Consider the following 14,896-nt stretch of genomic DNA (forward strand, 5'->3'; position numbering starts at 1 on the left):
CGTCATAGAAAATGAGCAGATGGTAACGAGCGCGGAGGATATCTTCGGTGTGAAGGCAGCTTTTCTTTTCTGCAAATTTTAAATCCACACCTACAGCAGCCTTCACATCAACAGTAAATGGCAGATTCCGGACACCAGTCCGGATGGTCGCCATACAGAATGACTGAGTCATACCGGATGGAACCCGGCCAATCACGGTCGGAGTATTTTTCCGGATGACAGTGGATAGGCTTAAATTGCAATTCAATGAGCTGAGATATGTGGAGCGAATTAAATTAAATGAATTGCAAATAGTTGGGTACCTTGCGACACGCTTCTCCGCTGTTCATTCAGCGATTTTCAGGCGTACCCCTCAAGCCTCCAGTCACAGCTTCAACTCCAGACCACGGTGCGTGCCTTCTCCAACCCCGACGCTCCCGTAGCTCAGCGGTAGAGCGGGAGACTACGTCTCCAGGCCGCTGGTTCGAATCCAGCCGGGGGCAGATAGCTGTAAGCTGTGCTGTGTGGATTGTGTTTGGGTTGTACTCTGTGGTGTTTTTGCAATAGCTGGTGCTGTGTGGTGTGCTATGGAGCGACGCGTGTGATGCGGTATATGTATGTACATGATGTGATGTGCATTTGCTCGTGTATTGCTGGATTGGGCGTGTTGTGCTGTGTGTTGTGCGTATGCTGCAGTGTTGTGTTGTGCTGTGTGTGTGCTGCTATGCTGTGTACTGTGTGCTGTAATTTGTTATGTGCATTGTGTGTGGTGTGTAATGCTTTGTAATGTAGGCTGTACTGATTGCTGAACTATCTACAGTGATGTACTGGCGTTTAATGGTGTTGATGCTGGTGAGTGCTGTTTGCTCGTTCTTATGTTTGCTGTACTGTGCTGCCCAACGGCTTGTCAATCCAAGTCAACTGCTGCCCACAAATGTGATGGAGGTGTGCAGGCATCTACGAGGGAACCACTGTATTTCAAGACAAGATACTGTGCTCCAAGCGAGTGATACGCTTCAGGATGCGACATACGCAGCAGGCGCCAGCGCTTGCGAAGAAACGAAGCTTTGCAAGTTTCTTTGTTTTGGTCGAAGGCGTGGAGACGCTGGTTCGCGGCTGTATCCAGCTTGAGCGCCAGCTCCCAGACTACGTGCTTCCAGGTCTTGTAAGCTGCGTCGTCGGCTTGTGGAGGCTCCTCTGGGGCTTGGAATGGCTTCTGGTACAGTACCATCATTATGCTCACTGCTGCCTTTGCTTCGGCACGCTGGTTTTGTTTCTTCTTACCTTTTGACCGTTTGCCATATATGGTTAGTGTACCAGTTGAGCAGGCATCTAGCAAGGGTGGACGCTGACGCTGAAGCTGGGACGGCAACCTCACCAGCAGTCGGCAGCTGTGGCGACTGCTGATGCGTCTGAGTTATCCCTAAGGCTTGGATCTGCATCTGGGCTTGCGAGTCTTCAAGGTGACTAAGTCACTTGCTGATGTTCACAAGCTGGGCTAACATGTTGTTAAGAGAGGATGATAGCCGCGTGTCGTTACTAGCGGCAGCATTGCTAAGCTGCGCGTGGTTTGCCGTCTTTCCGTAAGCTCTCAGGTACGCCCCCCCTCACATCATGATCGTATCGTGATGCAGGAGCCAAGACGAGCGTTGGAAGAGGCGATATCGCGATGCAGCTTGTACATGTAGCGCGACGGGAACGAGGTGATGGTGGTGTTTTCGATATCGATGCGAACCTCATTTTTGTGCATTGGCAGCGATGTAAGCGTGCAATCAATGACATCCAATGCGACATTAAATCGAGCGTCCTGATACCAAGAACGTGGCGGTAGAGCTCATCTTGAAGGGTTACAAGCTGACCAAACGTCAGTACCGTCAAACGCTGCTGAAGGTCACGAATTGTCGGCGTTACCACAGGTAGGTCTGGAGCTTATAACCCTGCTAACACTTTGGCTACGCTCTGATTCTCCTTTGTTGTCGTTCCAATGTATGCACACGCCTTTATTAGTGACTCCAACAGCCAAGCCCCGCGAGTTGAAATCCACTGAATTGACAGCTTCGGCGACGCATTGGCGTACGCAGCGGCTCCACAACGAATGGAGTGGCTGGTCATATTCGGCGTAACCGTTTGGCTGAGAGCAGGAGGCATCGTCTTCAGCGATCATCTAATGACCTCGGTAATATAACTTGCGATATTAGATCTCTTTCTCTCTCGCTTTTGAGGCGGCTCTGACGTGCTGTTAGCGTCTTCTAATAGTTTCCCCCAGTACAAAACAGCTTCCTCTAGTGAATACGGTTTATTACCAAGAAGGTCGGACTCTGCGAAGTATGGTGCCAACAGAAACGAATAATCGGAGGGTTCATCGTAGATAAACAGCAATCCGAAAGCGTGAAGCATACACTGCAGTCACCTCTCCGGGGCCTTATATATTGAGACGCCTTGAACCATAGAAGTTTTGATTCGGGCAATTTGTAGAAAAAGCTCACCAGAAGCTGAAATCGAGAGCTGTTGTTTACGTGCAAAGCAGGTATCGACAGCTCTTCCAAATGTATGCCACATCATAGTCAATAGAGCCGCATTATGTACAGACTTCAAACCGGTAGCCACGTCAGCTTTCGCAATTAGATACCCAACGAGTACACTTAGATCATCCACGCTACACCCAGGAGCGTCATTGGTTTGCACATTTGCGCGCAAATTTCTCTCTTCTATGTAACTAGCCATTTTGTCCCGAATCTTAACAATTCTCTTAGAGTCACCAAGTGAGTTGGTGTAGCGCTCGCGAAGCATGTTCACGACTTGTGAAAATACCCTAGCGCTGTCGATTTTGCTATTAGTCCATCCGTCGCTCTCGCCTTGTTGCTTTTCTTTGTCTGTATGTAAATCGAAAAAGCTGTTAGCAACGAGTACATGTTCTGGGTCGGGAGACTAGCTAATTCACTATGAGCTTTATGTATGTCATCTAAATCGACTTTCGATAATCCTATTGAAGTGAGGAGCTCCTCAAACATCTTCTCCGCCGCAATCTCTTGCCCTATTGTGCCAGCGGGGGTCGCAAAGCTCTCCGCATTGCCTTTCGCGGTGTGAATCCGTAATGCAAGCTGGTCGGTTGCATGGCGCCTCATCGTCAATTTTTAGTCTACATTTACTTTGCAACCGCGTGGAATTTTTTTCTGATACAGACGCCTTTTACGCAATAAAAAAAAATGCTTTGACTTGATTTTACTAAAGCGTCTTATCCTGAAATTTTGAGAATGCCGGACGATATCCGGAAATAAGCTGGAATAAACTACTCCTACCCCTAAATAGAGGTGATTGGGTGGTTTGAGCAAATAAAAGTACATGTTGTCCAGCGAGTGGCTGTGGATTTTTATTGCTTACATTAGGGGTGGGGTCTCCGTCAGGAATATACTTATCCTACAATAAACTAGTTTTAACTGCCGCTCCTAATTTCAGCAACTGAGGGACAGGTAAAATAAAAATAAAAATTATGCAATCTCAGTGCATTTTTAGCAAGCACAAAACGACACGCTAGGGTCACAATTGGCGCCCCAACAAAGTTGCTAACAGTAAATAGTGATTTGTAATTTTTCGTGAAAATTCATCAGCATCCTTTTTTAAATAAACTAGAGCTCTCGCAGGATGGATGTGATCATGCTCAGGGAGACTGCCGCTGGAATCCATAACTTATTAGGAGCTTGAAAGTTGAGATAACGGGAGCCGAACTTTTGTAAATACGAACTTAGTACATCCAACATTTTGCACTTATTAATACATCTGGCATATATAAAACGTGAGAATGCTAGTCTAAGTGCTTTTCCACTTAGATTACCGTAGGTAATACCTCGTTTTGGAGGACACACTGTATGCTCGATCTAGGCTATAATACTTTCCATCGGCAATGCACACATTGAGATCGCGCGAGACATAATGATACTAATCAACCATTTGGAGTTATCGAGATATTCGCGTCTAAAGATCGCCCACGTGTTTTCGCACTTTATCGAGTAGCTGAAAAAACAAGCGTCAAAGTTTTTCAGAAATTTGAAGCAGGTGTATCATTCCCGAACAGCGCACTCCAGCCTCGAGAATGCAGTGCCCCGAGACCGAAAGCAACACGACGGCACCCGCTCCTGCCGTCGCTGTTCCAGTGCCGCCCCCTGCTCCCCCTGTCCTGGTCAATGCGGGAGAGCACGGCCCCCACCGTGCCACGAAGCAACCAGCCGACACCAGGGCGCACACAAACACGGCCACCGCCGACCTAACAAGTATCGCTCAACCTACTGCTCCTCGTGTCGCTTTGCCCTCCGCTACAGTACCCCAGCAGGAAGGGTCGCCTGCCAGCGATGAAGCAGATGAAGGGAGTGAAGACGAACAGGAGAGCGATGAAGAAGCTGACGACAGTGACGACGAAGATTGGAGTGACGACAATGAAGATGAAGAGGAAGACGAGGAGGCAAGCACTGGTGAGAGTGGTGTAAGCGACGCAGCTGAAGAGGAGGAGGACATAAGTATCAATTTGATTGAGGTGAGTCTGCAACAAACAGTGGCGGGTCTAATTCAGGCCGACAAGTGTGATCGCCGATGTCTTCAGGGAAAAGCCCAAGAGCTTGAGTGGCTCGTGTGTTCAATCTCACAGATGACCAGATCAGAGAAGTTGACAAGCCTCTACACGATGCTGGGCGTTCTCATGCAGACGGATACTGTGGAGAGGCACCGAGGAGACGGAAAACGCGAGAAATTTCACTACTACCTGCCACTGGTTGGGAGAGTTTGCCGGCCCATGTTTGCAGAATGTCTCGGGGTAACTCCTTTGACTATCCAGCGATACAAGAAGCGTGTGCGCGAAGGAAACATTGCAGCTAAGGCGCACGGGAACACACTGAACAAGCACGCTTCTGTCATCGATCTCGTGTGGCTGGTGAAGTGGCTTAAAGAGTTCTCTGCGGAGGTCGGGGAAGTAGTACCAGTGCGTGTTCGGCTGCAGAAGACGGCGAATGGCACAGTGAAAAAGTACTACAGCTCTGAGATGTACACTTTGCTGCCGCCGACGTTCACGTGGGATGCGATCTATGATGAAATGCACACATACGTGGAGGAAATCAGGATTCGAGTTCGGGAGCCAGCCAAGTCTACTATGAGGCAACTTTTAACGCTGCACTGCCCCAACATTCGCATCCGATCTGGCCGTTCGAACGTGTGTGACTTGTGTTCCATTTACCAGTCGCGAATGCGTGGAGGGGCTACCGCAGAGCAAACGGAGGAGTTGGGCAAGCACACACTGTCTGCTAGGGAAATGAGGTAATTTTGGATCTGGGATATGAGTATCATTTTGTTTTACTAGCAATTTCCAAGGTGGACACTAATATCATTTTATTTTGCTGGTGTATTTGTAGACAGGAATATAACAGGGATAAGGCTCTCGTAAAGACAACAGAGGGCAAGGACGTCGCAGTAATCGTTATGGATTACTCTCAGAATCTGACTGCTCCGTCCGTCACATCTACGCCGTCACAATGGTACTTCTGCTCGTTGGTCTCTGTCAGTGTGTTTGGGATATACTACGAGAATGAAGGCAAACAAACGAACTACATCTACGATGAGTCTGTCGGTGGGAAGGGAAGCGAGCAAATCAGCTCCACGCTGCAGCACTTTATCGACAATGTGTTGGTTCCTGCTGGCAAAAAACGATTGGTGATATACGCTGACAACTGCTCTGGCCAGAATAAAAATAACTACGTGATCAAGTCTCTGCTAGCACAAGCCCACATGGAGGTTTTTGAGAGCGTGGATTATAAGTTCTTCGTGAAAGGACACACTAAGAATTAATGTGACCGTGGCTTTGGTCATATTCGCAAGCACCTCGCCCGCACAGACTGCTGGACTTTGGGTCAGATTGTCCGAGAAGTAAAAGAAGCCGCTTCATCCAATGAAACTGTGCACATTTCATTGGCACGATGGGTTCTTCAAGAGCTACAAGCCACTACTCACAGAGCTCTACAAGAAATTGCTTGGCGTGCAGCAGTTTCAAATATTTTCAATGGATTCCACGAAACCGGGGGTTGTGATCTGCAAAAAGGGCCCCACCAGCATTGCAGTGGAGAAGGATCTGCGTAAGAAGCTAGATGGCCATCTCACCGAACGTCACAAGGTGACGCGCATGTTCAGCAGCTACCTGGAGACGATGCCGCCGACTCCGCGAAATGCAGAAAAAATCGACCAAATGCATCGCACTATCAGGCCTTACGTCCCAGACGAGTATCAGTCAGATGCAATCTACGCAGCTCCAAGTAAGCAGCAAGGGGACAGTGCTAAAGCCGCCAAACAAGCTCGTCGAGAGCACCGAGCGGCAATGGCAGTGACCGCGAAAGAGAACCAAGACAAACGCGGTAGGCAGGATGACGAAGATCAAACGAGAAACACTAAGAAGCGAAAAGCTGCGTGCACTGGGGATGCTGTAGTGTAAGTTTGCCAAAATGTCCCGCCTAAATTGATGTCCATCACTAAATTTAGGCTTTTTTTCAGATTATACACATGGGCTCACTCGGATTTGATCACACAAATGCGGTTTTAGACACTTTCTACTGCGTTTTAGCCGAAACGAATAGCACCACGCGATTCTACGGGCGATTCTGCCTCAGACACTGCAATAAAAAAAAATGAAAAAGTTGGTCATCCACCGAGGTAAGTTTCCAGAGGCTCACCACTTCGTCAATATCTCGTGTCCGAAGGTGTGCAAGGGCTCAAAACGAAGCCAAGATACATAGGTTTGTGTTGGTGCGCCTAAATCGCGATTCGTACCTAGGTTGATTAGTATACTTATGTTTCACGCGGTCTACATGGTAAGACTTTATAATATTTTAGATCTTGTAAACGTTAGTTGCTGGAACTACGATTTTCTGGATAAAATTTCGTATGACGGTCCGTCATTGACGGATAGATAACCAATGGATGCGCATAGTTCCACTTTCGATCGAGGCTGTGAACAAATGAAGCTACCAGACTTTCAAGTACACGAAGTCTTACTGGCAAACATGAAGCTGCTCCAAGTTGCACGTGTCGATCAACTGACTCTAACCATTCGGGTATGTAAGACGACGGCACTAAAGCGGATGAGAGAATATTTCTCGAAACGTTTAATTAGTCACAGCGTCTTGTAGACACCATGCACGCAAAGCAATAATCCAGCGATCCCTACGCGAGCATTTAGGGTTGGACGAGGCTGTCAACAGGAAAAAGATGTTACACGTCCCTCATGGCACTGCTTAGGTGCAATCAAAACTGGCATCTAAAAGTTGTGCGTTCATCTATTACGCAACAAGTTCTATCTTTCTAGCCTCAGTGTACGCTGTGTGTAAGGTATCGACAACTTGCGACGAATGCTCCAGCAGAAAAGCAAGTGTGATCTCCCCAGCTTTTTCTTCAAATTGCTCTTGCAATGCACGTCCGATGACTGTGTCGCTTGGATACAGTTCCAAGGACTGCTGTGCTTTGGCGTGCATCACTTTCGGCTTCTTGGCTGGTGTAGTTTCCGTGTCCACATCCACAACAGAGCGCCGATACTTCCGCCAAATGTGCCATGCCGTCTTGACGTGTTCCTTCTCCACTCGCTCTCGTATCTCCTGCGCACAGTCGTTCTCGTTTCCCAGCCATTGCAGCACGCAGCGTCTCTCGTATCGTCTGGCAAATAGACACAATTCCTGCTCCTCGTTGTGGTTATCCTCGTGAGTATTCTTCCGTTTTTCCACACAGAAGAACCACTTCTTTGCCGTTGTCGTGTGTGGGAACGATACAAATGTCTCTGCACGATCAAAACCCACTCGTAACGCAGTCTTCTCCATCACGTCCACGTACGCCAAACCGGAAGGGTAGACCTGGAAAACTGCTCGAGAGTCTCGATCACTGGAAAGCTGTGTCAACAGCGAAGAGAGGCAGACTTCCAGTCCTTTGGGCTGCAGCCACTGCAGCATTGAGATCCCAATTGCCGCATCCAGTGTACCATCTCGAATCGGGAGTTTCTGTGCTGCGTTGCCACAGTAAAAGTCGGCGCTTACTTGACTCTCCTGCTTTCGCCCCTTCAACGCAAGTGACAACATCGATGCACTGATGTCGAACGCTAGCGTAAGCGCAGCTGTATTCCTCTCCTTGAACCAGTCTAGAGCTGCTTGCGTACTCAATCCGGAGCCAGCACCCAAGTCCAAGAGGAACAGGACATCGTTGTCTTTTCCGGAATGTGTCAATCTTAACGTCAGTAGCTCCAGAGCGTGTCGCGTCAGGTCTGATTGAATGCTGGCGTTTGCAGCGGTGGTGTAGACATTGGACTGCTTCTCGCTGTAGAAATCACGCGCTGCAGCCGACAAAGACGTCGCCGACGCGTTGCCACGCTCCTCAGGTCGCAGACTCCTGAAAGGCATGTTATTTCGCCACCACAATTAAAGTGTAGCCATTTTGGCAATATATTGCTGTTTTGTACAAATACCCGCAAGTAATTTAAATAAGTCGCCAAATGGGTTAAATAACGTTGACGCTCAAGTTGAAACGCGGAAAAACGTTTGATCGCTGGGCGATTGATCATTCGTGTCCTCGATGTCACGCGCTGTGGCTGTTTCACCGACGCCGGAGCGACGCGAACTTGATCGTTGACTGGATGTCGATAGTCGGGGGTCCCGTCCGAAGCACAAGAGCACAGCGACGAATGGTGAGACACACACTAAAACTGCAGCTCCAGCAGCAGCGCCGCCGATAAAAACGCCCAAAGCTGCGAGTCCCAACGCCAACACAATTGGTGCTAGAAGAATGTATCCAGACACGCAAAAGCATGTTGTAAAAGCTTGTCGAAACGTGAGACGGGCGTGCGCTGTACAAGGAAGAAAGCAACAGCACAGGACGCTGAACACCACAGCCATCACGAGCGCCGGCGGACCAAAGATAACGAAAAAAATGATCCGCATGACTATGCCAACGCCCTTTTGAGTCGAGCCTTGTCCCTCAATATCCGCCATTTGGTTGCCTGCACAGCCACGAACGTTCCACCACTGCAACATAAGCCAAAAAGCAATCAAACGTTAAATTGGCTCATCAATATAACAAACGTTTCCCAGTTGCAGTACCTGAAAGTGCTCTGGGAAGACAGTATCGTCGATGACTTTAAGGCAGATCCAGCAGAAACTGGTAGTACAGACGACGCATTTCATCTGGTTACAGCCTCCAGTCTTCTCCACGTTGTTCTGACAGCCAGGACACGGTTTCGAGATCTTACTGATCAGCGCGTTATTAAGTTTCTCCACAGCGATCATCTTCTTGTCGTATTCAGCACACGAGTGTCCTTGATGAGCGCTACTGTGCACAAAGCAGAACTCGCGATTGCAAGCCTCGCACACGCATTCCGGGTGGTCGCTGCCTGCACAAAGCTGCGAGTGGTCACAATACGGACATTGCCGTGCCAGTTCGTGCTCCTTGTTGAACTTAAACTTGTTGTGTTTCTGCCACACTCCATCGGACACGAGCGATTGAATGTCGTCCACTGCGATCTCCGCGTTGCACGCAGTTTTATCCTCTGATATTTCGAAAAAGCACTTTGGATACACTTGTCCCTCTTTGATCTTAAACTCCAGATAATTCCTCAAACACGCCTCGCAAAACAGGTGTCCACATACTGAGAGTGCGTAAGATGTTTTCATGGGCGCGTAGTCGTAGCAGATCTGACACAGGAACGTCTCCTCCATAGAGAGTCCAAGATAACTGGCCATGGATCTAAATAAGCTGGGCACAGAATGACTCAAGCTGTTGCTCTCCTGTCTCCTGTATGCGGTTAAACTCGAGCTCAAGTCCCTTTCCTCCTCAGCCGCAACAGACTCTGGTGCTCTACTAGAGGCTGCTACAGCCAGCGACATGTCATCTCCATCATCTCGCACTTCTGCGTTAAGCTCGCGCATGCTCATCCTAGTCAAAGGCACGGATCTACCGCGATCTCGGACATTGGAGCGGGTGAGCGCTCCTAAGGTGTGGCCTGAAGCGGCCCGAGCGAATCTGGACAAGCGACCCCAACCGCCTCGTCGCGTTTCTTCCATGGTGGCCAGCACCTCGTTTTCCATGATCGGGATGGATCCTCGTCGACGCGGCGTCTCGGAATCAAAATATCGCTGGTCGTCTAAGTCCTCTACTGTGAGTCGAACCTCGTCGACTGCTACAGTTGCGGTGGACGCTTGTGTTCGCGAGAAACGACCATCACTTTCTATTGGCAACGCCGAGATCTGATTCTCGATAGCTGCCAGCAGTGAAGTTATTTGCGCGTCCTGCTGCTCAAGATTATGCTGCCGCTGCAGTTGATGCAGCCGCCAGCGCCAGCGCATGCGCTCATCCTCGCCAGAGAAGGAATGCAGGTGGCACAGCGAGCTATGTAGATCCGACAGGAGCGTGACACGCTCACGGATCGACGCGGCGAGTTGCATTGCCATGGGTGCTACTGGCGGATTTCTGACTACTGGCTTGAAAGATGATAGGATTGGTGGAAAAGAGAGCATCTTAGCCAATCAACAGCATGTAGTGCTCAGATGAGCCTGTCTAAGCTGATTAAAGAACTCCGGATAAAGGCGGCTTTTGGTTTGCGCATGTCAGGGCGAAACCATGATAGATCATAGTATTGACAATAAACCTACGATTTTTCATGAAAAAAGATGATTTAAGACTAGCGCTTGGAAGTGAGCGCCACCGCCTTGCTACACCATTGCATGGCGTTATTCACAGCATCAACAGTCAATTTCAAAAAGTGCACGCTCGAATTAAAAAAATCTGTCAGATATATTACCCGTAAGATTTTATATACCTGCAGAATCCGTCCATGGCATTAAGTGCCAACTTGCATGTCCTCGAAACGGAAAGCCCGCTGATGGTGGGGAAGTGTATGGCAGAACGCCCGATTGCACAGCTCCGACGTCACAGCTCCAGCGAACAGGGGATCGGCAGCGAGCTTGTAACGGGCCAGGTATTTACTCCGTTACTTGCTTACACTATAGTGTTGAGGAAGCTCGCAATAGGACGACTGAGTCTTAGGTTTAAGGAAAAATCAACTCTGACTTTATTTTAGGACCAAGGCCACAGCCCTGGCCACTCAAATACACGTCATAGTCCAATTGGCTAATAATGGGTCTGGCTCCCCATATATCAGCCAATGGCATGACAGCATTTCAGCACACGCTAGTCGTGTGCTGATGCACCTACTTTTGTAAAGAAATCTACCTACTTATGTAATGGAGGGGCCCATTACAGAGCTCCAAGAATCCTGCGCGATGTTCGGTGATAGTCGTTCCGTCGGGGACGCGAAGAATAGCTCGACGCTGTCGAGCGAAAAAGCGTTTGACGGCGCTCTTGTAGATGGAAGACGCAATCTCTATAGGATTGAGCATGTGAGAAAAGGAGCCAAGCTTCAGCATTTCTGCCGCGGCGAACTCCTCCTCTTCGAAAACGTCCTAGGCAGAGATGTGGCAGGGAGTGTTGTCCAGGACCAGGACAATCTCGTCGAGCGGCATCAACAAACGGATATGACGCAAGAAATGCCGGATGAATTCGTTAGCTAGATCGGACGTAACGAACCAAACTGGGACTCCTAATAGGCTAGCCCCGTGCTCGCGATTACTGCAATAACATGGATATTCTTGCCACGCTTGTCTGCACTGCTCGCCGCCCTTTGGCGCTCCATCCTCGTCCGCGCGAGCACCACAAGTTGAAGCTGGTCCCGTCCAGATTGAAGACCTTTTTGTTGTTTGCGAGAGCGGCGTAGAACTTGACAACGTTGTTGTACCGCTTCTACTTGTTGGCTGGTCTGTTGCGGCTGACGACGTTACGGTGCAGCTTTTTAAAGGTGAAGCTGTGCGCGTCAAGAGCGCGTCGTATGGTTTCACGGCTGACTCGTACGTAAAATTTCTGCTCGACAAGCTCAGCCATCTGAACGAGAGTTTGTTCAGGTGTGCTGGCGAGATCGTCGAGCAGATACTCGACATGGGCTTCGACAACCTTCTTGGCTGAGCCACCACGCTGCTGCTGAGTGCCGCTTCAGTCGCCGCTGTCCATCGCAGTCTTGATCCAGCCCCATGCACTCCGCACATAAACATCGTGGAACCCAGCGACAGCCTTTCAATTTTTGCCCTCTTGGGTGGCGCGCAGGGAACAGGCTCGCACTGCTTGCGAGTGTTTCTTGTAGGTTGGTGGTGGCATGATGCCAAATCAGAACTGAGGTCGTTGGCTGTCGAGCGCAATGTTCGCGCCAAGCCTCCCGCCATTTTTAAAGCCATTCGGGTCCAACCGTCGATGTCCTACAATACTGAATATAGTGTCGTTTATGACATTGCGCGGGGCATTTGAACTCGAGCGCGCACTTTTTGAATTCGACTGTTGGTGCTGTAAATAACGCCGTGCAATGGTGTAGTATCTTTGCACGGAATAATCCTAAAATTCGTGGGCAAAATGTAGATCTTCAACCTTTCAGCTGCCACCAGTGCCAAGCCCTTTAAACATTGTTTTCCCTCAGCTTCACTGCTGTCTAGCCACGTGCGTCTTCATCGTCTAGACCTTCCTCAACGTCATTTTCGAGAGCAATGTAGCTTGAAGGACTCATCGCATCGTGTAACCCTAGTCTAGATATGAGCACCTCTAGGAATGCCAACCCTGGACGGCTCAGTGTGTTGCTCTAACGTTGCACTCATACTTCCTGGCACAATGCGGGTGTGCCGCCAACAGTGGCGGATTGTTGTTCCCGAAACAGCATTCCACGCATCCACCACAACCTTAATCGAGCTCAGTAAGTCTAATCGCTTTTCGGAGCCGCATCGATTCACGACCCACTGCACAAATCGTTTTTTTGTAGTTGAGTTTGAAATTCCAAATAATGCCAGCATCCATTGGTTGTAGATAGGAAGTCGTATTCTTGGGCAGAAAGTGGATGTGGACGTTTTCAGCTCAATGTCGGCATGTCCAGGAGCATTGTCAATCAACAGAAGATTTTTACGACCGTACATCTTCAAATGCAGGGCTCGAAACCATCCCGTAAACACTTTAGCTGTCATCTATGCTTTTGGATTTGAAAAATAAGACCTTGGAAGAGCACGAATATCCACCCCTCGAAAACAGCGTGGTTTAGCCTCTCTGTTGATCACAATCGGCTCCAGTTTTCCGTCCCAGGGAGATTGCAGCACAAACCAATGCTAATGCTGGCCTTGTCCTTCTTCTCCCAGCGATCGCTAATGTTTGACTGGGTAGCATGCGATAAAACAAAGCGGTTTCGTCCATGTTAAATATCTTATGAGGATTATACTGCTCGAGGAGCTCCATCAAAATGGTGCGTTGATGGCCTAGATCTGATGTATTAACCGAGCCTGCATCGCCATGCAGCTTGTGCAGAGAGGTGTCATGTCGAGCTTTGAGCCGCTGGATCCACGACAGCGTGATGCAATCCTGCCCAGCAAGCTTGTTTGCCTTTGCTTGTGGCACGTCATCCGAGAGGATGCCGCTGGCCTCTTAACTATGAACAAATGCCAGAAGGTCCGGCTCAATAGCTGCGTGGTGAGATCTGCATTTTTTCTTGGTCTGGTCGTTGAGAGAGCCATCGAGGGGCTCATTCATTATTCACTCCACAGCTGACAGGCCAACTTTTTTCTTAAGACGCGCAGCGACCCAAGACTGGAGGTCGGCACGCTTGAGCCTTGGGTTGGCGAGATGGTGACGCCGAAGTTCGTTCTTCTCGTAAATGGTGAGGTGCTCGCGAGATGATCAAATGTGTGCTGAACGCGTGTTGTCAAAGTGAGCCACGTGTAAAACGCTCTAACGGCCAAACAGGGGGGGGCTTATAGCCTTAAACAATTTGACTTCATTTCACTATGCCACTCGTTTGGATATGAAAATAGCGTCCTAATTACCAAACTGACCTTATATATGGTGGCCATATAGCCGGTGTAGTCTGTAGTACTTGATATTTCCTCCGTTCTCTAAAATTAGGGACATTTCAGAATGACGGTCAAATCGCTGAGGCAATTTCCCATACCAAATTCCTTATGTAATTGACGACAGTCATTGTCTTGAGGTGGCCCAGCCGATCCGCCAGCATAAAAGACACCTGCATACAAAAAAATCTGTAACGTGTGCAAAAATATATTTGTCGCCAAGCACATAAAGCGCGACGACACGAAATTTAAATCAATTTGATTAGCTGCTGGATTTGTCGCTAATGACCGAGCGTCCCGAGGGCCATCCAAACCACCGATTATTTTAAGACGAGCACGATAAGTGTGATGATTTGCAGTGATTAATTAGAAAGGACCAAAAAAAAGAACCGCACACCACACTAAAAATATGGGAAGTTTCAGAAAAAGCACCGTTGTATCCACAAATAAATCTAGCATCTTCACAACACCGTAAAATTATTTGTAGCACTATAACACAAGGATATAAATACGTAGCCCTCGTTTCCAAGCACGCAGCATGGATGGTGAACACGGAGGTCATGTTGGACGCCTGTTAAGGCTTAAACTATGGAGTTCAGGAGACTCTGTTTCGTATAGCGACTTTTTAGCGGGCCTTTCAGCCCTTTTCCCGACCGATTAGCGAGCTACCTCGCTGCACAATAGATCACATATCGGGCTACAAGGACAACTTAGCGACTACATGGCACATAATGCGTTATATAGCTACAAAGTGTACCTCCAAGCGTTGCAAGGCGTCTGGAGAAATCTGCCGCTGTCGGTACAAGCTACTAGAATACCAACAAAGTGACGGCAAAATTGTATTAGAGCAAGGCGTACATATCATGGCTGAAGATGCGCCGTCACCTACAACAGCTAAGCTAACTTCAGAAATGAAAGCCTATCTGGACACTAAACTCGAAGACACCCTTTCAATTGTGGCCGAAGCTTTGCACGCGTCTCTG

The 14,896-nt window shown here is 48.8% G+C and overlaps 2 protein-coding genes across 2 annotated transcripts; both read right to left on the reverse strand.

Moving 5' to 3' along the window:
- Nucleotides 1–7,289: 7,289 nt before the first annotated feature.
- On the reverse strand, nucleotides 7,290–8,393 carry PITG_10945 (uncharacterized protein; the record flags this gene model as incomplete). The annotated part of the gene is made up of 2 exons (XM_002901700.1): nucleotides 7,290–8,032; nucleotides 8,084–8,393. The coding sequence occupies 2 exons, from the start codon at nucleotides 8,391–8,393 to the stop codon at nucleotides 7,290–7,292; spliced, it is 1,053 nt and encodes a 350-aa protein (XP_002901746.1).
- A 114-nt stretch (nucleotides 8,394–8,507) lies between these two features.
- Nucleotides 8,508–10,430, reverse strand: PITG_10946 (RING-finger-containing E3 ubiquitin ligase, putative; the record flags this gene model as incomplete). Its single annotated transcript, XM_002901701.1, has 5 exons — nucleotides 8,508–8,610; nucleotides 8,689–9,014; nucleotides 9,090–9,801; nucleotides 9,871–10,087; nucleotides 10,202–10,430. The coding sequence occupies 5 exons, from the start codon at nucleotides 10,428–10,430 to the stop codon at nucleotides 8,508–8,510; spliced, it is 1,587 nt and encodes a 528-aa protein (XP_002901747.1).
- Nucleotides 10,431–14,896: the final 4,466 nt, after the last annotated feature.

The sequence above is a fragment of the Phytophthora infestans genome, genomic scaffold, assembly GCF_000142945.1.
Source record: "Phytophthora infestans T30-4 supercont1.19 genomic scaffold, whole genome shotgun sequence".
Taxonomy (NCBI): Eukaryota; Oomycota; class Peronosporomycetes; order Peronosporales; family Peronosporaceae; genus Phytophthora; species Phytophthora infestans.